The sequence below is a fragment of the Labeo rohita genome, chromosome 3 (assembly GCF_022985175.1).
Source record: "Labeo rohita strain BAU-BD-2019 chromosome 3, IGBB_LRoh.1.0, whole genome shotgun sequence".
Lineage (NCBI taxonomy): Eukaryota > Metazoa > Chordata > Actinopteri > Cypriniformes > Cyprinidae > Labeo > Labeo rohita.
This window is the reverse complement of record NC_066871.1, coordinates 13,973,834-14,000,652: the sequence shown is the minus strand read 5'-3', so window position 1 is coordinate 14,000,652 and position 26,819 is coordinate 13,973,834. Positions and strand designations below refer to the sequence as shown.

At 36.2% G+C, this 26,819-nt stretch overlaps 1 protein-coding gene across 3 annotated transcripts in view; it reads left to right on the top strand.

Annotated features, from left to right (window-relative positions):
- The window catches only part of si:dkeyp-72e1.9 (syntaxin-binding protein 4), a 57,655-nt gene that overhangs the window by 5,409 nt on the left and 25,427 nt on the right, over positions 1 to 26,819 (top strand). For 2 of the 3 annotated variants that reach the window (XM_051106006.1, XM_051106004.1), the window contains exons 1-6: positions 10,470 to 10,755; positions 12,847 to 12,920; positions 16,484 to 16,579; positions 18,843 to 18,912; positions 19,573 to 19,647; positions 25,196 to 25,275. In XM_051106006.1, coding sequence (XP_050961963.1) covers positions 10,688 to 10,755; positions 12,847 to 12,920; positions 16,484 to 16,579; positions 18,843 to 18,912; positions 19,573 to 19,647; positions 25,196 to 25,275 — 463 coding nt within the window. In that variant the 5' untranslated portion in view covers positions 10,470 to 10,687. Of the gene's footprint in view, positions 1 to 10,469; positions 10,756 to 12,846; positions 12,921 to 16,483; positions 16,580 to 18,842; positions 18,913 to 19,572; positions 19,648 to 25,195; positions 25,276 to 26,819 lie in introns of those variants that run through there. The other variant, XM_051106005.1, reaches the window with a different exon arrangement.

The following is a 26,819-nucleotide window of genomic DNA, read 5'->3' as shown; positions in this document are numbered from 1 at the left end:
TTTCAGACTAAAAAAAAATTCAGACTTAAACAAATTAGTATTTAATAACTAAATTCTAAAAAAAACCCCTGATATTAGCAAAGCTGTGGATAAATTTGAAGAATATAAGGTAAATAGGACGTAAATTGGTAACATGTTTCTAATTAATTCAAAAGTAGGCATGACTTCTGACAAAATATTGTATTATGTTTTATATTATGTATGCCTTTTGAGGGCTCTTGAAAGTGTGAAATGGATTTATATTGCTCCCTGTCTGATGTCTTTCATTTCACAACTCATGATTTTGAGGCTGTGTGTGTTTTTGTGCTGTCATTAATCAATCAATGACATCAGTTTCCCTCCAGCGATATTAGTCACATGGCCTTTACAGCTCAGGTGATTGGCTCAAAGGTCGTTGCTTAGAACCAAGTGCCATTGAGCAAAGATGGCAGATTTCATATATATTATTCAAATGATTCAGCATGCAGTTTTGAAATTATTTGGGAGACTACTTAGAAATTGTACATTTTTTAAAAAGCATTGAAATAAACATACTAAATCAAAAAAATGAATTAATTGCTGTAGAAATTTCTTACACTTTAATAAAGGGTTCGCACATACGTTGTGGATGGATTGCGCAGTTAATGTACTACTGAATATGTTGTTCTGCTAATTTATGCTGTCTAAACCACAGAAAAAATGTGTGGAAGCTGCTAAATATAGAGAAGGACTTAGTAAGCAGGAAAGGGCGCAATATTTTAAAGGAGAAGTCCACTTCCAGAACAAATATTTACAGATAATTTACTTACCCCCTTGTCAACCAAGATGTTCATGTCTTTCTTTCTTAAGTCAATAACAAATTATGTTTTTTTGAGGAAAACATTCCTGAATTTTTCTCTGTATAATGGACTTCAATGATGTTCCCAAGTTTGAACTTCAAAAATGTAGTTTAAATGCAGCTTCAAATGGCTCTAAATGATCCCAGCCAAGGAAAAGGGGTCCTACCTAGTGAAACAATCTGTCATTTTCAAAACAAACTGACAATTTATATACTTTTTAACCTCAAAAGCTTGTCTTGTCTAAGTCTGCGTGAACTTTTTTTTCCGGTTAAATACAGTCAATGCACTTAGGGTATGTTGAAAATCTCATTTTCTTCTCCAACTTCAAAATCGAACATGCAGAGAAAGTCAAATGCCCTTTACACAAATAGGTAAAACAGCGATGTAGGATGATTTTGACGTTGAAGAAGAAAATGAGACGGGAGTTTTTCAACATACCCTAACTGTATTGCGCATCGCAGAGACGAGACAAGACGAGCGTTTGAGGTTAAAAAGTAAATAAATTGTCAATTTGTTTATAAAATGACCGATTGTTTCACTAAATAAGACCCTTCTTCCTCAGCTGGGATCGTTTAGAGATATTTGAAGCTGCATTTAAACTGCAGTTTGGAAGTTCAAACTTGGGAGCACCATTGAAGTCCACTAAACAGAGAAAAATTCAGGAATGTTTTCCTCAAGAACCTTTATTTCTTATTGACTGAAGAAAGAAAGACATGAACATCTTGGATGACAAGGGGATAAATTATCTGTAAATTTTTGTTCTGGAAGTGACCTTCTCCTTTAATAAACTAACGTTAATAGGTGGTACAGATACGTACGAGCAGTATTAATTAAAATATTAGCCTAATATTTAACCTACCTGACTGGAAATGATAAGAACAAACATGATTCTTGCCCTGAAAATCCTGTTTAATTTTGGCCAATCACAAACACCTTTTGTTCCTCAGACCTTTGTTCCTTTTTTGCACTCTTCTTCTTGATTTGTTATAACCTTTGGCAGTCTGTAGTACTCCAAATGTTTTTCCCGGCCCAACCGATAAGTACAGCTCAAAACATGACAATAACTGATCATTTTCAGCAGCAATAATCAGAAAAATATGCGAGTTTTGTTTGGTTCAGTGACATTGTTTACATTCAGTGCTGTTAATATGGCCGACTGATGATGTGTCGTGAAAACACTCTATACACATTTATGCATTTGCCAAAGATTTTAATGCCAACCATCATCAATTAAGCCTAAAACAAGCATATGATTTTCACTTGTTAAATTTCATCCACCCGTATATGTATGTATGTGCAATATAATCCCTGTGGATAATCTCTGTATATTTGTTTTACGGTTACTACAAGTTCTGATCTGAACAAACTAAAGACAGAGAACAGTCTTTTTACCCGTAAGACATCTATTTCAGATAAGACTAAACTTTATACACACTAAATCCTCCATAGTCAACACTTCGAATTAATCACATTAAAAACTCACTCTATGCCAGTAAATACATGATATAGATATACAACCCATATGAACTCATTCTCTGCATCATGAGAAATCACATGGACAGACAACCTGTCATGAATCATCATTCACAGGATTTACAGCTTCAGCAATTTAAGAGGGTTGAAGGGCTGATGTCTTTCTGAGATTCTTGAGTAGTGAGATATATGATACTTTGGAGCAAGAATTTATGAAATTTTAAGATACCAGTACATTTAATCATTTATTTATTTAATAGTTCCCTTTATCCAAAGAATTAATGAAAAAACCTACAGCACAATGTAAGTTCTGCAACTTCAACATATATGAACATTCTTACTTCTACTCATTTTTTCCCCCTTTGATTAACGGATTTATATTTTATTTTATCAAACATGTTACAGCATGTTGCTGTAAGTAATGCAAATGTCTGACAGGCTGTGTGAGTGTGTGGTGTTTATACATGAGTAACTAGTAATTTTGGTTTATTTTTATTATAATGTAGGATTATTCAGGATGTTCTCTAGGACATTTGAATAGTTCATCTCAAATTGTCTCTTCTAGCACATAGTCTTATGCTAAGCCTTCCAGTGCTAAATATCTGCCATTCTGCCTGAGCTTTACCATTCTGCCATTCTCGGGCATGGCAGATTCTTGAATAAAGAACAGCTGTCTCCTGTATCACAGAAGCTGCCCTCAAAGACTATTTATAGACTTTTAGTATCAGGCTTTATAAATGTACGAACAGTCTGCCTTTTTAGAGCAAATGAGATGAAAAGTTATATTTCTGTCATCACAGCACTCTTTCTCCACGCCCCATCATCAGCACAGGGTTAGGGTACAAAATTTATATCATAGAGGTCAACTGCTTTGCCTAAAACCCAGAAATGAATCAGCATTTTTCAACATCCAGTTCCATCATCCTGAAGTGGGTTTTTTAATGGGTTGTTGGTTAAATGCCTGTTTTGTTTTTACATTTTATTCTACAACATAATACATCAATACATGGCACATCGTTAATACCCCACTAGTGATTTTTTTTTAAGCTTTTATGTGTCTTGAAAAAGGCTGTTACTAACAAGTGTCTGAATGGGACTACAGAGGTTGTTGGGACATTAAACATCATCATTCCGAACAGGAAAACTCATCTACTCACTAGTCCACTTTCACAGCCTCTTTGTGTTTGTAATTGCGGTCTAAATTGCAGAGTTTAAATACAACTTAAAGAGTTGTCGGAAGCTAAATGGTGGTGACAGTTAAGTCATGTGACTATGTCATGTGGTGTAGTTCATTTATAACTTATTGGAAACTTCATATGTCTGGCAATTGTATATATGCTTCAAAATTCATAAATGTTTTAAGATTATCTAGATGTACAAAAAGTATAAGAATTATAAACTTTTGTTGGTCACAAAAAGCCAATGAAAAATCCCACTGGCTTTTTGTTGAAGCAATCAGGATGATGCTACGTCCTGGTTGTCCTTTAAAATAACATCACAAATTACATGAATTAAATTTTTGGAGTGTGAATAAGACATAGATGGAGTCTGAAGATGTCTGGCACTTTGAATTTGAATATCATTTTCAGCTTATATTGGTTACTTTTACTGAAAATAAACAAATAAAAACAAAGCTGTGGTAAATAGATATGACATCTTAAAGGGATAGTTCACCCAAAAATTTTAATTCTGACATCATTTACTCACCCTCATGTCACTCCAAACTGTTGTGGAATGCAAAAGAAGATAATTTAACCAAACAGTTACAAACCAAAAAACATTTCTTTTTTGTTCCACAAATGAACGAAAGTCATACAGTTTTTGAACGACATAAAGATGAGATATATATTTAAAAAAACATTTTTGGCTGAAATGCCAAGTTCTGCCATGAAACTCTAGATGGCGCAGAATAATGGGTCGTTAACGCAAAATGATGATATTTAAATGGCTGGTTAGCATTCACTACAGCATTTGTACTCTGAAACCCTCCACATCCCCAGCTCCACCTGTATAGATCTTGCAGTAGCAACCAACAGCAGCAGCAATTCAGGAGCATAGTAGATCTATTCCGCCATGACCAAATACATTAACGTTGTCATATCCACTGCCATGCTAAAATTGTCAGAGTTGTTATGATAGAACAATCCTTTTAAAAGAGAAGTCCACTTCCAGAACAACAGTTTACAAATAATTTACTCACCCCCTTGTTATCCAAGATGTTCATGTCTTTCTGTCTTCAGTCGTAAAGAAATTATGGTTTTTGAGGAAAGCATTTCAGGATTTTTCTCCATATAATTGACTTTATTGGTGCCCTGATTTTGAACTCCCAAAATGTAGTTTAAATGCAGCTTCAAAGAGCTCAAACGATCCCAGCCGAGGAAGAAGGGTCTTATCTAGCAAAACGATATGTTATTTTTTTCAAAAAATAAAAATTTGTATACTTTTTAAGCGCAAAATCTTGTGTAGCACAGGCTCTAGGATGTGCATCCACGATGCTATGAATTAGTGATGGGTCGTTCTTGAACGATTCTTTCATTTTGAACAAATCTTTAATGTGACTCGGGAAGAACGAGTCATCTCGGGGAGTGATTCGTTGCATGCGCAACATCCTATTAGGTTCTGTACTGGAATTAATTCAGCTGTTTCGAGTTTTCGGGTTTTTTGAGTCTTTCGTTCATCTTATGGGGCTGTCACTCAAACCTGAAAACTTGTCAGATAAGAGGTGAGGTGAGCTAATCATAGACTAAAGACCCAGGTAAACAATGAGTTCATCTTTTCTGTTTCTTATAGCATTATAGTTTTGTCTTGTTTGTAGTGTGATCAACGTTTGTGTAAGCAGTAGATGTGTTAGGGAAGTAACGCGTAACATTTTAATTATATTTTGCTAAAATGAACGAAATGACTCGAAAAAAGATTTGTTCATATTGCTGAACGAGACTCAAGGGTTTGAGTCGGTAAAATGATCCAAACTTCCCATCACTAGTACAAATCACGTCTGTGATCACGTCAGTACACATCGTCTGTGTACTGAGTATAGTGAAAAACTCCACCTTATTTTCTCCTACAACTTGAGAGGAGGACATTGTTGTACCTTTTTGTTTGTAACCAGCGTTGACAAACTTACTTGCACTTTCTTAGTCTTTGCGCATTCGCTTTGTAAACACTGGGTCTGTAGTTCCGCCTACGTTCCGCATGACTTTTCGACGTGATTCAATAGTATGTAGCGTCGTGAACGTGCATCCCAAAGCCTGTGCTACACAAACTTTTGTGCTTTAAAAGTATAAAAAAAAATTATTTTCAGAAAAAAAATGAAAAAAATTGTTTCGCTATATAAGACCCTTCTTCCTCGGCTGAGATCATTTAGACCCCTTCGAAGCTGTATTTAAATTACATTTTGGAAGTTTAAAATCAGGGCACCAATGAAGTCCATGACAGAAAGACACGAACATCTTGGATGACAAGGGGGTGAGTAAATTATTTGTGAATTGTTGCTCTGGAAGTGGACTTCTCCTTTAAGGTCCTGCCACCATTTTTTTTAGATGTACTTACATCTCTCCCTCACAGTAAAATATTTGTAAAAATATTTCAGCAATTCGAAAATTTCAGCATTTTGCTATTTTGAATTTGTAGTATTTGTTTTATTTTAGTCTTATTTTAGCCAAATTACTCTATCGTTGTTTAACATAGGATAAGGTGTCTGCGAAGAGGGGCGGTTGAGATTAGGGGGACTAAGGGTCTCGTGGGACCATGACCTGGCTCTGCATGTGGTTGATTGACAGGTTGTCCTAGCAGATTATTGTGCACAAAAGTACTCTGGCCAGTCATGGCTTGATATGCGAATGTGCAAATCACACTTGACATATTAACCTCATGAGAGGATTTACAGTAGAATTTTAAGGCAAGCCAGACAGAGTGTTTTAAGTCAGTGTAGTTCAGTGTTATAATTTTAAAAATAAAGCTTATCATGGTCGGGTGTGTAAAAGCTAATCCTCAAATTACATCATTACAGCCTGTGAGTTTGGCACAAGAAAGGCTTAGTCTAGTCACACTGTGATTATCACAGGGACTTGACAGATTGTGGGCAGTAGCAGATACATTATTTACATTATTAAATAATGCACGTTTTTTCACTTTGCAGGGTAACATTATCCAAAATGTGACATTCTGTTAACTACAACAGGCATAAAAAAATTACACTCTCAGAAAAAAAGTACATTTCTGTCACTGGGCTGGTACACTAAGGTACAAAAGTGAAAAAGTACATCTATGTACCTTATCTACCCCTAAACAGTACATATTAGTACCTTAAAGGTACATTTTAGTACTTTGAAAGTGCATATTTGTACCTTAAAGGTACATATAAGCACTTTAAAAGTACATATTTGTACCTTTTAACTTTATACCTTAGGGTACCGCCCCGACAACAGAACTATAACTTTTGTTCTGACAGTGTAAATCAAACACACTTCTAAAGGCTGTAATACACTACATTTCCCCTAATTTAAAGTCTGGAGAGGTTGACGCTAGTTGCTGAAAATCTGTTCAAATTTTAAAAGTCGTTTAGTGCATCCCAGACTTAAGCAGCTTTTGGTACATTTGTTTGACTTGTTTTTGATTGTAGCTCAAGGTGCTGATAAAAAGTGGTCTTTGAGTCACCTGACATGTGTCGAGGTAAATGACATTGAGGAGTTACACGGTGACAATGCATTTAAGGCAAAGTGTCACTCTAACTCTAACTAGGGCGCAAGCAACACTATTTGTTGAGCACTAAATGACAATAATCTCTTCTAACAGGCAGGTTGTCACTTCATTACATTATGAATGCAGTTAGTCATTTCAAAGAATGTTTTTCTTTAAGCCCACTAAACATCAAGACTTGAAAACATTACACATGATATTGTAAGAATACAAAAACCTGAGTATATTTGGACAGTGTAATCCAGATATTGTGTAATTTTACCTCAAGCATGTGTGTATAAATCTGATTGCTCTGCAAGAGGAAAGCACTCTAGCTTCACATGGGATGACCATAGACAATAACACTGGCTAAAAATGGAAATGGTCGAGAGATTAAATATGTCTTTCTGAGTTGACAAGGATTTAGAGTTTTCTGCTTTTGCACAAATGTTGTTTTCTCCCCAAAGCATCAGCATTTCCTGTTTTTCCAGTTTTCATGACTACAGTGAAATATCTACAGTGGCAGTGTGATTCACAACTATCCTTCAGTATACTGTAAAAAGTAAACATATGCTATACTGTCTGATCAGACTTTTATCAATGACATTTTTTGGTGTAAGGTTGATTTAGTCATGCTGCAGGGGCGTTTCCTCCGAGGAGGCAAAGGGAGGCAGTATCTCCTCAAAAAATTTAGAAAAGATAGAGAAAAAATTTCATAATGAAAAAACAAAACAACACAAATATTACAAAATGTGACATTAAATCACTCTTTTCTGAAGTAAAACTGTCCAACAGCGACACCAGCAGGTAAACTACTTCTGGTAAGCGTCTCTCTCGCCTCCCCTGAGCCCATTGAGTTTTAACAGACCCCATAATGTGTGCGGTGAGTTTGGTTGGGGGGTAATTGAAAATGAATGGGGAAAAGTCACATGAGAGGAGGCAATACCTGATTGGATATGACTGGTCATATATGACTGGATATGACTAGTCATGCCATAAATCCCACCTCTTGTGTTTACGCGTGTTCTTGAATCAATCTGAATAAACAATATAACGGTATTAATGGGAAGACTAATTTAAAAGTAAGTAAACCACTCACACACTTATATATCACCACTTTGTCAAGTTAAAATCAAACTTTAAATCACCTGGAAACATGATCTCCGGTGTTTTTTCAGTGAGAATGTGAGGAATTTTTTACAAATGTGAGTGGTGTCAGAACTACACTGCAGACCACTGATCAAAGGGGTCATGACATGAAAAATCTAATTTGCATATGAGAGGTCAATGTACCATTAAAACCTTCTGCAAGTTTCACAGCTTAAAATGTCCTCCTCATTAACAAATCAAGCTCCAAAAATGGCTTGTTTAGATCTGAGGTGCAAGGTGACATCACCTGGGCACAAACATCTGCATAAACACCGCCTCCAGAGCAACACATTGACAAATAGTCATCTTCTCACCACAGGCCCCACCCACTGGCATTTAGTTGCTTAACAGCTGACACTTTGAAATGCTGAATGCGAGTGTCGTGTTGTGTCAAAAGCAAATAGAAATTACAATCTCTGCCGCTTTCTTGGATCTGGATACAGATGCGCGTTCGCTTTCTGACATAGTCCACACGCTTGACTCTGTCGTCAGTTGGACAAATGGAGTGAAAGAACGTTTGCTTTGATGCATTTGGTTTAAACAGCTCGTTCGCATCTTTGTACAGATATCAGAAGGATCCCAGCGTAAGGAACAAGTGGATAGTTTATTTTTAATGGCATCCCGGAACGTGTCTGAGGATTGATAGGAGCACTTTGTTTTGTAAATGCGGCATAGTCTTATGGAGAGTTCACAAAGTAACATTTGTTGAAAGATAAAGTGGTACTAGATCTGACTGCAGCTGCATCATAAACTGTAAGTAAATGATTTCATAATGCTTTGTCTGGAAATGACCGTTTTATTTTGATCAAGTTGTCAAAACACTCACATGCCGTAGCGAGGGGGCGGAGCATTGATACCGTTTCCTATGCAATGACGATAGCCAATCATGACAGTTCCTGACAAGGACACGCCCCTTAAAGGTGCAGTGTGTAATTTTTAGCGGCATCTAGCAGTGAGGATTCGAATTTCAACCAACGGCTAAGTCCCCCGCTCACCCCGCCCTTTCGAAACGCATACAGAAGCTACGGAAGCTGACACAGGACAAAAATGTCGTCGTCTGTTACACCTGACAGTAGCCAATCAAGCGATGAGGTTTCTGTACAAAGGTGAGTCAAAGAATTATATTTACTTAATTATTCAGTAAACCAATATGTTATTGCGAATATTATTGTTACTAATTGATCATTGTCTCAGGTTTATTCGCTGACTTTAGTTCGATTTTTTGTATGACAGTTAGTAGGGTTGGGCGACGTCTACCAAATTGGCATCGGACAAAGTCTACAGTGAAACATCATGATGAAAAGTGAAAGTGAAATGCGATCGTGCATACGAAATCAGTTTCAATGCCATGCACATTATTTATGCCATGCACATTATTTATATACAGTATAATTACTTAACGATATAACTGCGAGAGAAAGTAATGAAATATATATATTTTTCCATCTAATGTTTATTGCCTTTAAAACACAACTTTCTTTCCGAACACGGCATTGGGATGCGGTGGCTTGCGGGAGGGGAAAGGGAGGAGGGGGTGCGATGGGATCACGATGCCGGTACAACAACGTACTGACGAAACGCGCTCTGTAGAAGTTTGTCCGTTTAGGGCTACTATAGAAACATGGCGGCACTAAATGGCGACTTCCATGTAAGGGGACCCGCGGTGTATGTAGATATAAATTGCTCGTTCTAAGGTTATGAAATCATAACAGCTTATTATGTAAGGTCTTTACACACCTCTGAAAACATAGTTTTGTATGTTATATTGCATTTCTGCCAATAAATTCTCCTAAATATTACACACTGCACCTTTAAAACAGGTCATTGAAAATAATAATTTTTCCACATATGTATTTATTTATTTTGTGTGTGCAAAAATATATTAACGTTATAAGTAAACCTCAAGGAACATATTAACATAATAAAAAATCAATGTCACGACCCCTTTAAATGATATTTTTCACTAAGCAGTTAAATGTCACCACGGGTCACGTTTTAGATTACCCAACAACATTATTTACACTGTATTGTGTCACATTTTATCTGTGATTATTTCTTCAGTAGACGGTGGGCTTCATCGTGATGTTTTCCAGTGATATTGTTTTGTAGATCCCGTGTCTTGTTTGAAGACTCAAGAGATTACAGCTTGTCAGTTTTAATTCCCGCATCAGGTTTGATCTGATGTAAAAGACTTTCTAAATTTCTTTACTAGCCTACAGTTCAACCTGACGTCCTTGAAAGACCCCTCGGATTGAAATAGCTTAATGTCAGCAACACTTGGCATATCACACCACCTTTGAGCCTTTAAAGTCCCTTCATAAACGTAAACATTTGACTTTCTGTCTGGGAACCACCTGTTCCGGTCTTTCTTAAACAATGACAAAAAATCTATGTATATAAAAACACAACCCCTCATTTCTGTTGCATAAGATTTAATCTGTGGGCAAAGTTGGTGATGTTTAGGATCATCTGTATTAGAGCTGTAGCAGTGAATCATGTGGCTCGCGCTGTGTCGGACCTCCGCGAGGCGCTGATCACGAGAGGAATGGGCATACGGTACTCGTCGCTGGATGCGCAAAAATCTCTTCAAAATGCCTACATTTTCGGTCATGTACAAGGGAGCTGTCATGATTAGCAGGTAAAAACGTTTGCTTTGTAATTTTGTGCTAGTTGAGCTGCATTATGTCTGTTTTTTTCAGCTCATTAGGTCCAGTGAGCTATAAGCGTTTGAACTGTCTTGAGAGAAGCGTTGACAAAACGCGCGTTTTCACTTTGTCCGCTACCGACGGGTTTGGTGACTTTTGGGTACTTTGTTGTGCCTGACCTATGCTCAGGTGTGTCACTAACAAAGCGTGCTAGCGGACTTACTAATGTAACTGGTGAGAGAATGGAGTAAACATGAGTAAAATGTGCTGAGCGACGGTTACTTCATTCGTGTTTATATATAATCTGCATTGACTGTAGTTATAGTGTGGAAAGGGCGTATTTGATTTCATTTGCCCGCTATGCTTTGAAGAATTCACATCAGTGTAAAGGATGTACTATTAATGTGCTCTAATCACCCGGAGATTATAATGTATTTGTGCGTACGCACTAAATCCATTCATACATACCGCATGGAATTCATTAAAACTTTATGTGCGTTTTTGTTTGAGAGGTTTTTAAACTTTTTTGAAGGCAAAAACCTATCCAAAATGATGACTAATTTGCAAATTTTTCATGTACAAAGACCATAAGTGAGCACTATATTAAGCATGATATTTAGCACAACATGTTTTTTGCTTAATTAAATAATCTGTTACTTTAAAAACCAAAATAAATCATTAAAATATAGGTATTCTGGAAAATATTTACTTTGCAGTAAAGTGAAAGTGTGTTAATATTAAGATGTTCACGTAAATTCAAATCTATTTGTTTTGTACAGTAAGTATTGAAAACATCACCAGTGAGCAGTTTTTTAAAATTGAGATCATCTAAAAGATGAATAAAGGGTTGAAACTCTGGAATCTGAGGGTGCAAAAAACTAAATACTGAGAAAATCGGCTTTAAAGTTGTCCAAATGAAGTTCTTAGCAATGCATATTACTAATCAAAAATTAAGTTTTGTTATATTTACAGTAGGAAATTTACAAAATATCTTCATGGAACATGATCTTTACTTCATATCCGAATGATATTTGGCATAAAAGAAAAATTGATCATTTTGACCCATACAGTGTATTGTTGGCTATTGCTACAAATTCTACTTAAGACTGGTTTTGTGGTCCAGGTTCAGAAATATTCTCGAATGTATGTATGAACATTTGATGAAATCTTAGAAACCCATATGTTTTATTCTTATTTCTTATTAGAATAAAATAACCATGATTATTCCCAGGATTTCTGACCAGTTTTTGAATAATAATAAAAAAATGTATTAAACATATTTAATTCATGATATTTAAATGACTGCATTTGCCATTTTTTTAATCTCCTAAACTGCCAGGTTAACTTTAACAGCCTTAAAAAATAATTATTTATTTATTTGTTTATTTGATTTCCACTGACCCCCTACTATTTTAAAAGCCTGTTTCAGAGGGCGCTGTGCTGGTGACAGTGGACACTCTTTGTTACGTAACTCTTGTGATGCATGTTTAGCTTGAATTGTAGCCTCAGACAAAGTCTTAGGTTCAAATAATCTGAAGTACAATTTTAAGGACATTCAGTGAGTCTGCAGAAAAGGTTGAATTGTGATGGAAGAATGTAATCTTTCTGAATGCTCAAAAAAAATGTCAGTGTCCTGATATATTGCCTATTAAACAAAGACCTCATAATAATAATAATCATTCCTACAACTGCGTTATGTTTTCACTTACTTAATTTTACTTAATGACTTCAATACATAAGTAAAGCACAATCACTGTTATGTGACTGAGTTCTTAAAAACCAGAATCACACAGAGTCCATTTTAGGAGCCTGTCCAAAGCAGGACATTCAAGCTAAATAATTTATACTGATTCCCCACTGGAATGAACTGGTCTTGATACTAATAACAGTCCACAGGCTCAGCACATACAGCAGATTAGCCCCACACATAAACTCACAGTGTATTTTTTGCAATATTCAGATATGAATTGAATCACCAGCATTTTTCAGAGTTTATTTCACATAAAACGGTTTCTCTGAATCTAACAAACCTCACAATGTTACTAGGTTTTCCATGTTTTAACATTTTTCTCTGTCCTGCGCAGGACACTAATGGGTCCGTATGGAGTAGATCGAGCAGTGCATTCTATGGAATTTACAGACTGTGAGAATGGATTAGGTAAGTGCCTCATAACATATTGATTTCATTGTACCAGATATTCCATCAGATATTCTATCAGAACACTCTGTCTTCAATCTTTGCAGACCATCTTAGAAATCACATTTTAATAAATTCCCTCTTAGAAGTGTGTGGATTGAGACTGAAGGGTTACCAAGAATTATTCAAAACATTTGAAAGGTATAGAGCAGCACATCTTCTAGTAGATTTTAATGAGGCTTATTGTACAGCATGCGCCTCTGATCTCTAATGGCCATGGGGAAGTGAAATAAGAAGTATGGCGGAGTCTCGGAGCGAAGCGTCGGGATAGGTTTAGGGTACGGTTGTTTTCCAGTCTTTCAAGTCTTGCGCTGTCTTTGTTATATTTATTCCGTAGCCTGATCTCCCTCTCCACAATAGATCAAAAACATTATTTGAAGGCGGCTCTAAGCTTCTTAAACCTGTCCTTCTTACATCCCAACTTGCACAGTCAACAATCCATTGTGTTACAAGAAGATTCTGTTTTAGGAGACATTTTCATGAATACAGACTCAGGAATAAAAACAGCACCGATAAATCAAATATTTAACAGCACGTATTTGCAGAGCTATCATGTACAGACTTAAATGTGACACTGTCATAAGCATTCAAGGGTTTTTCCAGGACACAGTCCTTACTTTGCATTTATTTGAAATTTTTTCGAGTTTGAGTTTAGTACAGAACACCCTTTGTGGAAAACCGGGGTTGCAGTTCTTCTCATTAAAGTGCTTTTACGCTGAAGATTTATCTTGAAGTGAATCTATTAATATGCAATACCAGCTCAAAACTCAATTAGTGCCAATACATTGTCTGTCTATTAATACCAGATAAGCCTGAAGCAAAAAGAGGATATTTATTATTCCATGAGTGTGACTAAACCGTGTGACCAAAAGCCAATCTAAAGCATCTGTACTGTCCATCAAGGGAAGGGTCTTTCAGCCTGTATTATGTTTCTGAACTGCCTGCAAATGAATCTTCCACAGGTATGGGTGTGAAAGGTGCTCATCTCATTAAAAGCTTTCATGTTTTGTTGGCGTCAAAGCTCATTCCTGTTGTTACAGCTAATAATGGCCTGATAACACTGATTTGCAGTTGCTCTATTAAATAAGGGATCTGTCATGCTTTCACATTGGCATGTAGACTATGAGTTTTTTTTATTAGATTTTACTGATCTTATTTTGAACAAATTTTTGACCATATAGTTTTAATCAGAATACGATACTTGGGTCTTTGAGTGAAAAGTCCAGTTTTTCTCTGCCAAGGTAACTTCAATCATTTCGCCTGCCTAAAGGTATAGTACTTAAAGGTATTCCAAACCCATAAGACCTTTGTTCATCTTCAGAACACAAATTAAGATATTTTTGATAAAATCTGAGAGCTTTCTGACCCTGCATAGACAGCAACGCAACTACCACATTCAAGGTCAAGAATCGATAAAATAGTCCAGGTGACATCAGTGTTTCAGCTGTAAATTTCTGAATCTACAAAAATACTTTTTGTGCGTAAACAAAACAAAAATAATGACTTTATTCAGCAATTTCTTCTCGTTGTTGACATGCATTCATGAGAGTACCTCGATGCTGTCTATGCAGGGTCAGAAGGCTCTCGGATTTCATCAAAAATATCTTAATTTGTGTTCAGAAGATGAACGGGTTTGAAACAACACGGGGGTGAGTAATTAATGACAGAATTTCCATTTTTGTGAGAATTATCCCTTTAATTTATTTTGTGAGAGATAGTTGTCAGTATAGAGAGGTTACTGAGATAAAGTGCATTGTTTTTAGCAGGTCATGTGATCACAACATGGCAGGCTTCATGATGTGACCTGCTACATGTGCGTTATGTGAGATTTTATTAGGCTCCTGACGTGACTGAGGTCTTCATCTCATGAGTGCACGTGATTTTAAAATGCATTTCAGAGGTACTGTTCATTTTGTTCAACGTAAAACTTTTTTTTAAAGAGGTCATTGGATGCAAAATTCACTTTTACATGTTGTTGGAACATAAATGTGTTGGCAGTGTGTGTACACAACCACCCTATAATGATAAAAATCCACCCAGTTGTATTTTAATCTCTATAAATAATATTCCCTTTTTTAAATCAGGCCATTCTCTGATTCTTGGCTGTGTGATGTCACACAGACCTAGGCCGCTCCCACGCTAGTTGATTTACATTGCCATCTTACCTTGGACCCGCCCTGAGTGAGCTGTGAACAGTCCGCCATTGTTTCAATGCTGGAGCAGGGACTTAGACAAGAATGGCTCCTAAGCAATTGAGGTGTTGTGTTGTTGGATGTAATAATGAACATAGCAGTCGCCATTTACTCCCGACATCTGAGCCACTGAAGACGCAGTAGATTACTTATGCTTTTGAAGGAAGTGAGCCTCCTGATCTACTCAAATGCGTTTATGTTTGTGCGAATCATTCATGTTCCAGCTTCACCTACAGAAGAAGTGAGTATAAGGTTTTTAAATGCATATTTGCAAATTGCCTTTCTTAATAATGTGCTAGTTAGAAAGTTTTGTTGCTAAATGTGGTTAAAATAAACAGTACAGCTCATCAGCCCACAGAAGAGAGGGGCGGGGTGAGCAGAGCTCATTAGCATTTAAAGGGGTTGCTGTGTGCAGAGCTGATTTTGACAAGGTAAAAAGGTGTTGTTGTACACTACCATTAAGAAATTTTAACCAAAGTATGTTATAGACTTTTCTTTAAGAACCTAAACAATCATACTAGCTTGTGGATAATGGGCATCCGATGACCTCTTTAAGGATACTTTTAACCTCATTACCTTTAACTTCAATGAAGTGAAACAGGATTCCTGTGTGTTTAACTTACTTAGTAATCGATTCGGTGCAGCACAGATTGTACATCACTAGAAGAAGATCATTCTGTCACCATGAAGGTTTGGAGCTTTACAGAGTTGCTGTGGCCCCCCAAAATCCAATAAACTCATTTCACTCCACTTGATGTCCTCAGGGGGATGCAAACCTCATGGCATATACCTGAAACTCTGAAAATCCTATGTGTGTAATACCTAAAACGAATACTGACCCGAGTCAGCTGTAAATCCTTACTTTAGGGAGACTCATTTGAACATAAGCTGTTTAAGACCTTATATCGGACTTGAAATCAGACACAAATGTAAACACACCTACAGCAGCTGGGGTGCAGCATTTAGTGTTTACGTCCCATATATTTCAGAAGGCGTCAGGTAAAGCTGTCTATTGTTCATGGTAAACATCGTAAGTCTGCTTGATCTCCTCTTATTTAGATGGGAAAAGGATCACGAATCACGGTTTGTTCTGTCAGGAAACAACAGTGAATATTCAGATCTGTCATTTCACAGTCACCTGTGATCAGATTGTAGTGGCATTCGTCTGACAACAAAAATGGCTTTGCAGTCCTGTTGTGAGGAACGGCGATTTATGTGTTCTGCTTAAATTTATTTGATTGAAAAATGCAATATCAACAACTAAATAAAAGTATGGAAGAATACTATTTTACAAAGTCTTTGAGTGAAGCATGTTTTGTCTCTCTTTTCAAGGAATCAAAGTGATCGGTGGTGTGAAAGAACTAACAGGAGAGGAATATGGCGTTTATGTGAAGAGGATCTTACCTGGTGGCCTTGCTTCCAGTGATGGTAAGTTTTCTCACAGATTTTTTATCACAGTTTACCTTAACATTTATCCATGTGGTCTCCTAAAATTCATAAATAATGCTGGAACATCAATTTATGGTCTCTCAGACCTCAGACGAGTATGAATTTTCATGCTGGTCCAGGCTAGTTTGTGCTGGTTTGGTGCTGGTCTAGCTGTCAGACTATCATAATCACTTTGTTACCAGCAAAACATAGCTAGTGAGTCTAGTCATCCAGCATGGGAAGTTGAAATCTGCTTTGACCAGTGAGTTTAATTAAATTGCTCTGATCCACATTATATTCATGAACAAAATGAAACAATCTTGTTATTATCAATCAAAACATCTACTGTGGCATAAGCTTCACATTTACACAGAAATCTGTTGAAGTATGATAGCCACATAAACTGAACCTTTAGACACAAATTTATAAAGGAAACTGTGTCAGTGCAGCTGTTTACATTTCTGTCTGTCTCAGTGCGTATACCTCTGCTTAAGTCTCTCACGTGTGAAGGGGAGTTTAGCGTCATCCCTGTGCTTAGAGTTAATGCCCCTGACGGACTGGAATTAGAATCTGTCTCCCATTCTGCTGCTGCCGTGCACGGGGTATATGAGAGCTTATATGGGCGCATGCGCTCTGAGGGGGCTCTGCTTGTTTTTAGCCCCGCTCACACGATTGCTGTCAGCGCACCATTCAGAGAAGTCAGCAAGCTTCTTTGGTTTGGTGGAAAGACAAATCAAGCTTGCTGGTGTGTACCTGGCAGACAGATATTCTGAGGGAATCGAGACAGCTTTTTAAAAGTGCCAATTAATCCAGGGTGACTGTAAAATCGAACGCGGGACAGGTGATATTTGGCAGAAGTGAAGTGAGTAGGACATTGGTGACCCCTTTGAGACTCTACAGCTTGTTCCTTTCCGGATTTGATTTGCTCTGACAAGATATCTCTGAAGTGATGGTAGAAGAGGTCGAGAAAACGTAACCCTGACCTACATTGTAGAGAGATGTTATTAATATGTCTTGCGGAAATAAAAAAGATTGAGGGCTGCATGCTGTCTCTTCTACTACTACAGCTTGCTAAAACTCATGAGGAGTCACTAAATTATGGCACTGAGTAGTAAAGCTGTGAGACACTATTATGTTGAGGAACATTAAGTTTATGGTCATAGGCAACAGAATCAACAGCACTGAAGTTTACAGCACAGTCACCTTGAAATTACCTTAGCATGACAAAAATATCTAGGCCCTATTTTATTTATTTATTGAGGTTATCAGCATTAGCTCTTTATGTTCTTAGTTCTTAAAGGATTAGTTTACTTCACAAATAAAAATTTCCTGAGAATTTACTAACCCCCATGTCATTCAAGATGTTCATGTCTTTCTTACTTCAGTCGCAAAGAAATTAAGGTTTTGGAGGAAAACATTCCAGGATTTTTCTCCATATAGTGGACCACAGTGGTGGGCGAAGGTCCGAATTGCAGTTTAAATGCAGCTTCTAGGGGCTCTACACAATTCTGGCTGAGGAATAAGGGTCTTATCTAGTGAAATGATTGGTCATTTTCTAAGAAAAATACAAATTAATATACTTTTTAACCACAAATGCTCATCTTGCTCTAGCTTGACTTCACACATTACGCACACGTAACATAGGCGAAAGTACCGACCAAAGAGAACATGCTAAGAAAGTCAAAAGCCCCTTACAAAAAAAGGTAAAATGTTGTGTGACGATTTTGAAGTTGAAGGAGAAAATGAGTTTTTCAACCTACCCTAACTTTTTGAACTGAAGTAAAGAAGTAGGAAAAAAAAATAGTAAAACCGAAACAATTGCAAAATATTTTTACAATTTAAAGTGTAACCACAAACAAGCTGATTTTTTTTATCAGCCAGTCTTCAGTGTCACAAGATCCTTCAGAAATCATGCTAATATGTTTTTTCTTATTATTTTCAGTGTTGAAAACAGTTGTGATGCATAATATTTTTGTGTAAACTGTGACATTTTATTTCAGGGTTCTTTAATGAATGGAAAGTTTTAGAAGAACAGCATTTATTTAAAATAGAAATCTTTTGTAACATTATAAATGTCTTCACTGTCACCTTTGATTAATTTAATGTATGCTTGCTTAATAATAGTATGCCAAGAAGTATTAAGAATAATATGTAAAGAATACTATGTAGTATGTAATAGTAATATTTTTGTCAAGTCATTTAATGGGGGTTTTATTTATGGTCTTTATGTTTTTTTGTTTTTATTTTATTAATGCTTCACTAGGAAACCTGCAGCCTGGAGACCAGATCTTGGAGGTGAATGGTGAAAGCTTGATTGGCGTGACAAGTGAACGGTACATACCTTGTACATACATGCTCTTCTGTTCTGGTTGTGTAACCTTTTTGCATTGACTTTAAGCCCGAAACACACTGCACGGTTTTTGGCTGTCCCAGATGAAAAATTGACCTCGTGAAACAATCGTGGCGATTTCTGTGATCGTGGCTCCTAATCTGTGGTCCTGTGTCGTATAGTGAGAGAGGTTCAAAGATGGCCATTGTCACGGTCTTGCAACCAAAGATAGCCTACGATCATTTTCTGACAGTGTCAGAAATTCAGCCTGGTCATCGCATGGTGTGTTTGCTGGCACGACCCACGTTTACTGACCAGCCAATAAAAATGCGACATGTAACCAATGATGATGACGTTTTATTCTTCTATAATAATGTACGTCGTAGCCTATGAGTCAATAGGTGTCATCATTGTACAGTTTACATGCATGTCGTACCCAAGTTTATTAGATCCATGTTGCACAGTGTGATCAGCAATGATCTTATAGGACTGCTAAAATTGTGCAGTTTGTAGAAGGCTTTAGAGAAAATGAAGTCTGAAAATCCCTCAATGATTGTAATGTTTTGGTGTTTTTTATTCTCTTTTACCTCTTTTAACAGAAAAGTCCTTCCTGCAATATTAGCCTCTTTTAAAACACTTCATGTTTGAAATTGTTTGATTGCAGAGCGGTGGACATTCTTAGAGCAGCATCCTCAACCAATCACATGCGCCTTCTCATAGCCAGAGATGAGGAAGCCAGGTGAGCCACTGATTTATCCATTATAACATCAGCACTGAAGACTTAATTTCAGTTCAGACCAGCTTTCAAAGACAAAAATGTGAAGTTATCAAAACACATTGAGCACAATAGCTACAATTATAATATATATATATATATATATATATATATATATATAAAAGTACTGTTCGAAAGTTTGGGGTCAATAACATTTTTTTTTATTCAGCAAGGATGCTATTATGAGCAGCAAATCATATAAAAATGATTTCTGAAGGATTGTAACACTGAAGACTGGAGTAATGACTGCTAAAATGTCAGCTTTGTCATCACAGGAAGTACACTTAAAAATGAAAAATTAAAATAAATTTTAAATTGTAAAAATATTTACCAATATTACTTTTTTTTACTGTATTTTTAATCAAATGCAGCCTTGATGAGCATAAGAGACTTCTTTCAAAAACATTACAAAATCTGACAGACCCCAAACTTTTGAACAGTGTCTATGTTAAAAATATTTACAAATTAATAATTAAAAATCATAAACATTATTAAAAATATTACTTGAGATTGAACTTTTTAGGCAAACCAGTTGTTTGTTGCTGTTTTTTCTTACTCTACTGCTACTCTAATCGCCAGCCTGTTTAACCAGCACTTACCGTCACTTAAACGCTCTCGTCAACTGATATTGATCTATGGATGTCTGACCTGAGTATCTTTCATTTGAATGTCCACCCCTTAGAAGACATATTAAATAATTCAAAGAAAGATGAATAATTTTGTTCTAAACTAGATTTGACCGAGTATTGGCAGTGCATGTGAGTCTCTTGGCGTGCTATTCAAAGACAAGCTTTGGGTCCGCAGGGCTCCCATACTGCCTCCCTTCAATGTTAATTTCACTTACTAGAAAAAACTATGGAAGAACATGGAACGGAAAAACAACATTCCAGCTCATGGAAATGCTAGTGACCTTTTCACTCTCTAAAACTTTAGTTAAATTAGGTCTATTGATTTTTAATGACAACACCAGGTATTAAGACTTGTATGACTTAATATAACGTAATATTACTGAAATATGTAGTAGAAAACCCTTTATTTCGATTATGTGAAATGGTTGCACTCTGTGAGCTATTGGTGCTACCTGATGCTATTTTTACCATAACACAACTCGGAAAATAAAATACTGACACGATGACACATTGTGCAGCTTTTGGTTGTTACTTTAAATTGAAGGGCAACAAGAGAAGCGATGCAAGTCTTCACTGCTTTTTTAGCAATAAAAAGAGGATAAAAGAATAGGAATATGCCTGTGGATGGATAAAACTTCCTAAAGACCCGCGTCTTTGTTCTCTTCACTTTAGCCCTGATGCCTCTGAGGCTTTTAGTCGACCACAGCTACTGAAAGAGCTTACAAATGGCAGAGACAAGAAACACTAGATTCCACAGACACTGAAGGAGTTTCTCAGTGTGGATTTCACTTGATATGTAGAGGTGTTTAGACTCCTTGTGGGGAAAAATTGAAGGTACGCAATTTGATTTAAGCCTACACTTATATCCAAAACCACCTGTAAGTTTGTTCAGTGTCTGTGGTCATTGTATCAGTATTTTATTTTCCGAGTTGTATTGTGGTAAAAATAGCAACAGGTAGCGGCAGTAGCTCACCGAGTGCAGCCATTTCACGTCATCAAAATAATGATGCCCCCCATAGTCAATGTAGATGTTTAAATAACATAAGTTTCATGGGTTTTTTACTACATATTTCAATAAGAGACATAATTTATGTTATATTATGCCATTCAAGTCTTAATACCCGGGCTTCCTATTAAGTAATGAGCAATCATTTTTCACACATGAGCGTTTATACATTTTTCATATTCTAGTTTAATATACACAGGCGATTCTAAGGAAGCCATTCATAGGTTCATTTTCTGAAGAGTAAATATTTTCTTTATCATTTATTTAAAACAGAAAACTCGGAAAATAAAATGCTGATACGATGACTACAGCTACAGGTTGTGATGGATATAATAGTAGCCTTAAACCAAATGCTGTACCATTGATTTTTCCATACAAGGAGGCTAAATCAAGTGAAATCTGCACTGAGAAACTCCCTCAGTGTCTGCGGTGTCATGACAAGTGTCGACGTGTTTACATCCTTCCAGGATGGCATCTAGCGTTTCTTGTCTCTGCCGTTTGTAAGCTCTTTCAGTAGCTGTGGTCGACTAAAGGCCTCAAAGACATCAAAGCTACAGTGGAGAGAAAAAAGATGCAGGTCTTTAGAAAGTTTTATTTGTCCACAGGCATCTTCCCATTCTTTTCTCCTCTTCTTATCGCTTGCTAAGCAGCGAAGACTTACATCACTTCTCTTGCTGCCCTTTGACTCAAACTTACAATCAAAAGCAGCACAATCTGGCATCGTATCAGTATTTTATTTTCCAAGTTGTGTTGCAGTAAAAATAGCAATAGATCATGCCAGTAGCTCGCCGAGTGCAACCATTTGATGTCATCGGAATAATAGCGGCCCCCATAGTCCAAAATATGTATAAAACAATGTGGTCTTTCATAGGTTTTCTACTACATATTTTAGTAAGAGGACATCACTTACGTTATATAAGTCTTACAAGTCTTAATACCCAGGGCTCCCTTTAAAAACACAAGTAACTACTAATTTAAAAGTTAACTAATTTAAAAGTACACATTCATTTAAGTTTTAGGTAAAATGAAAAAAAGTATGTTACAAGAAAATACTTTCCATTTCTTTGTAAATATTTAGTAACTCTAATAGCAATTTCTGAGTGAAAATTATTTTTACATAATTTTAATCAGTATATAAGGTTGTAATCCCTAAATTCACTATTTATTTATTTATTATTTAGACAGAATAGTGCAAAAACACCTGTTCATGCAGCTTCTAGTTCAAATGAGTGAGTAAGCCACTGAATACAAAGATATTCTCTGTTTGCTTTAAGATTAATAGGTAGTTTTGATACAGATTTTGATACAGATCATACTTTTGATCAGACATATTTGTGACCCTGGACAACAAAACCAGTCTTAAGTAGCATGGGTATATTTGTAGCAATAGCCTGTAATACATTGTATGGGTCAAATTTTTTCTTTAATGGCAAAAATAATTATGATATTAAGTAAAGATCATGTTCAATGAAGATATTTTGTAAATGTCCTATCATGAATATATCAAAACTTAATCTTTGATTAGTAATATGCATTGCTAAGAACTTCATTTGGACAAATTTAAAGGTGATTTTCTCAATATTCTGATTTTTTTTTTGCACCTTCAGATTCCAGTGTATTTCAGCAAAATATCGTCCTATCCTAACAAACCATACATCATATGAAAGCTTATTTAGTCAGCTTTCAGATGATGCATAAATCTCAATTTCAAAAAATTGATCCTTATGACTGGTTTTGTGGTCCAGGGTCGCATATTATGCAGCATCCCAGATGTGTTTACTTTGAGAGTAAGTGGCATGACCGCAGTGTACTTTTGAACTTCATATACGGACAAACTGGCAGGACTGTCAGTCCCATGGCTCTGGACTGGCAGCAGATTGTATGAATGAAGGAAGAACCCTGCATTGCGTGCACGGAGATACTGAGGGAGCGAAAGTGAGGGAGAATGAGAACAGACTCACAGTTTAAGCCATGATGAGATGAGTCCTTGCGTTTCCATGCTTTAATCTGCGTTCTGCCCTTAACCAATGCACATTGAAGGGATTACGCCGCTGCCTCCATGCAAAGACCTCCGCTGCCTTCACCCGCATATCAACAACCTGGAAGTCTTCAGGGACCGAAAGACTGAGCGCAGCATTTCCAGGCTTTTTGTTTGTCTGTATTTATGAGGAAGACGGTAGGATGTGCATGTATCCACGGCAGTTTATGGAGACAACGCTCAAACCTTTTAGAGTCGGCTCCTTACCATATGCATCACAACCTTGTCTGACCTCCCTCCTTTTAATCCGCACTGATAACCCGTCCTAAGGACGAAGGAAAAGGAGGAGAAAGCTGTACTTCGAAAGCTGTCACTTTGAGTACACCTAGATATTTTGGGCTTAGAATAAATATGAATCAGCTCTGGTATAGAGGAACTCAAAGATCCAGGCATGGCTGTCCTTATGTAGTCTATTGAATCCCCCAAGTCGCTTTGCATTGTAGATAAATGAAGCAAAGGTCTGTTTGCCACTCAGGGACACCTGCATGTAGGTAAAGAGGCCAGTGGCCAAGGCTGTGCACTAGGGTGTAATGTCCATAACTGAATATGATTTGAGTCCAGTGACAGGACATTTCTGTTGACCTATATTTGACACTCAAGAGGTGTCTAGGGGAAAATGGACTGAGATGGAGGGGAATATTTAAATAGACTGAACATGCTGCCCAGCCCAACTAAAGAGAACTAAAGAGAGCTCAGCATGTTTATTTTTACTCATTAGGCTGATCACAAAATCCATTGACATTGCTTTATATTTAAGTAACAGTACAATGATTTGGTAGGACCAGTTGTTTTCCAGCAATATATGACTACTGCAGATTTATAAACACACATAGCTAGTCATATTTAAATAATTTATTTATTTTAAGCTTTGAATTTTATTTTATTTTATTATTTTATTTTATTTTATTTTATTTTGTTTATTTACTAGTTGTTTTCCAGCAATATATGACAATAAGAGATTCGTAAACACACATTTACTGGAAAACAGCTGGTCATATTTTATAATTTTTCATTATTTTTATTTTATTTTAAGCCTTTATATTAATTTCATTTCATTTCATTTCATTTCATTTTACAAGCAATATATGACAAGATTCATAAACACACATATTTTATAATTTTTCATTATTTGTATTTTATTTTAAGCTTTGAATATTTATTTTATTTTATTTTATTTTATTTACCAGTGGTTTTCCAGCAATATATGACAACTACAGATACATAAACACACATTTACTGGAAAACAGCTAGTCATATTTTATAATTTTTAATAATTTTTATTTTATTTTAATCTTTTAATTTAATTTAATTTAATTTAATTTAATTTTTTTTAGAAGTTGTTTTCCAGCAATATATGCCAACTACAAATTAATAAACACGCATGTACTGGAAAACAGCTGGTCAAATGTATGTATCAAATTATGGTTTTATCATTTTTCATTATTTTTATTTTATTTTATGTAATTTAATTTAATTTTATTTTAAAAGTCAGACTACTTGCAGCAGATAAAAACTTCAGGGTAGATATATAACCTTTGCCATGCTTTTTCCTTCTTGTGGTGATGTGGAATTTTTTAATCACTGTATTCAGCGCTTTAGAGGGTCACATCTATCTGCTTAAAGCATATTTGGATTGTGTAGAGTCCTTCACAAACAAATGAACTAACATGATATTATTCTGAAATAGTGCAGGCTGTTCTTACATAATCTAAGGGCAGTAAGAACTGTTATGTCATTTAGGTGTCTAGAGGTATTTGGGTTTTTTGTATGATGTTATTGAAGGTTTTATTTTTTTTCTTGGTTGGTTACATTATTATTTCCTCTTTTGTCTTTGTGTAGGCGAGAATTTGCAGAGCTCCTTGAAAAATACGGCTCAAACGGCAGCACAGGATCTACCAGGAATTCACCTATTCAGCATAGTAGGTTTCTATTTTTCACTCGTTGTCAAGTTAGAGTACATGAAATATACATATTTTAAAGGCATAGTATTCCCTTCTGTAAATTGGTTCATTTCAGTGCTCGGATTTACTAGAATGTCTCTTTCCTAACCTTACTACTTCCCTCATATAGCAAGGTTATGAAATGCTGATTCATGCAATATGATCCTCACAACTGGCAAACAAACAAGAAGAGGAGAGAGAAATTCACATCACATCATCATCTCTTAATCATCATCTCTTTCTAACATCTACATTTTTACTTTTTCTCAAATATATATGTAAAACAGGAGAAAACAAACTTTCGAAAAACAATCTCTTTTTTTGGACTCAAGTCAATTATAACTACAATGTTTAGGGGAGAAACAAATCAGCCCTTGAAAATGGCTTAAGACAGCGCATTTGTCCATTATGCAATTTTGAACATCTGTTTCTGCCGGAGGAAAGACGCTCCGTAGGAATAGTTGTTGGGAGCGGAGCGTGTGCTCATGCACTGGCTGCTCAGTTTGATCCCTGCTCTTTCCTCAGTGTACAATATTCTAATGATGTAACTTGCTTTAAGCACAGCAAAGAGTTTCATTCGAGTCTTTAATTTAAAAGTGCAAATGAGCTGAAGCTCATTGGGGTCAGATGTCTTCATTTGGACATTTTCTTTGACAATACCACAAACTTCAGTTTGCAAACTTAAACTCAGAACTTTTTATGAACATAACAGCACACCTTTTTTATATCCACCTTTTTCTTGAGTAACATATGAGCACTGCTATGATAGAGTCAAACTTCTATTTGGGTGCTCTTGTGCTCCAGTCTCCATGTGAAAAACGGAGTGAAAAGAGCGACTGAATTAATTAAACTGAATTTTTTAAGTATAACTAAATATACAAATGTGCTGCCACAGTAACAACAATAAGCTCAAAGAATTCCTGTGAAGTACTTGTTTTGCGTAACATTACCAGCAAATTTGTTTGTGTTCGGTGCTGTATGTCTTGCATAAATAATGACAAAAGAAAACGAGCATGGCTTGGAGCGCTTAAGTTAAAATACTGTGTGTGAAATAATAAAATATTGTGTAAAATAATGTGTGCTCTTATCATTTTGTGGACAAAATCCCATGAACTTCGCCCCAATCGGGAGCTGTATCCGCACTTATCTGTTTTAAATGCAGCTAACGTCTTAGCTTCGTATCATCTTCCCACTCTTTAAACTATGACAGGTGAGTTACTGCAAAAAGACGGTCATTGCAACACTGCAAAGTGATAAAACTGTTGCGCCTAGTGCATTTTAAAACCATGGGTTTAACATTATATTATTGGCTCTGAAAATGCATTAATTTGACTAGAAACACCAGAGACCAGAAATGTGATCGCTCCAGTCAGTCAAGACTTCCGTGTTCAGGAAAAAGGTGGATACACTATTGTTCAAATGTTTGAATTGTTTAAATAACAGTTTTCTATTTTCTATTAATATATAATTTATTCATGTGATAGCAAATCTGAATTTTCAACAGCCATTACTCCAATCTTCAG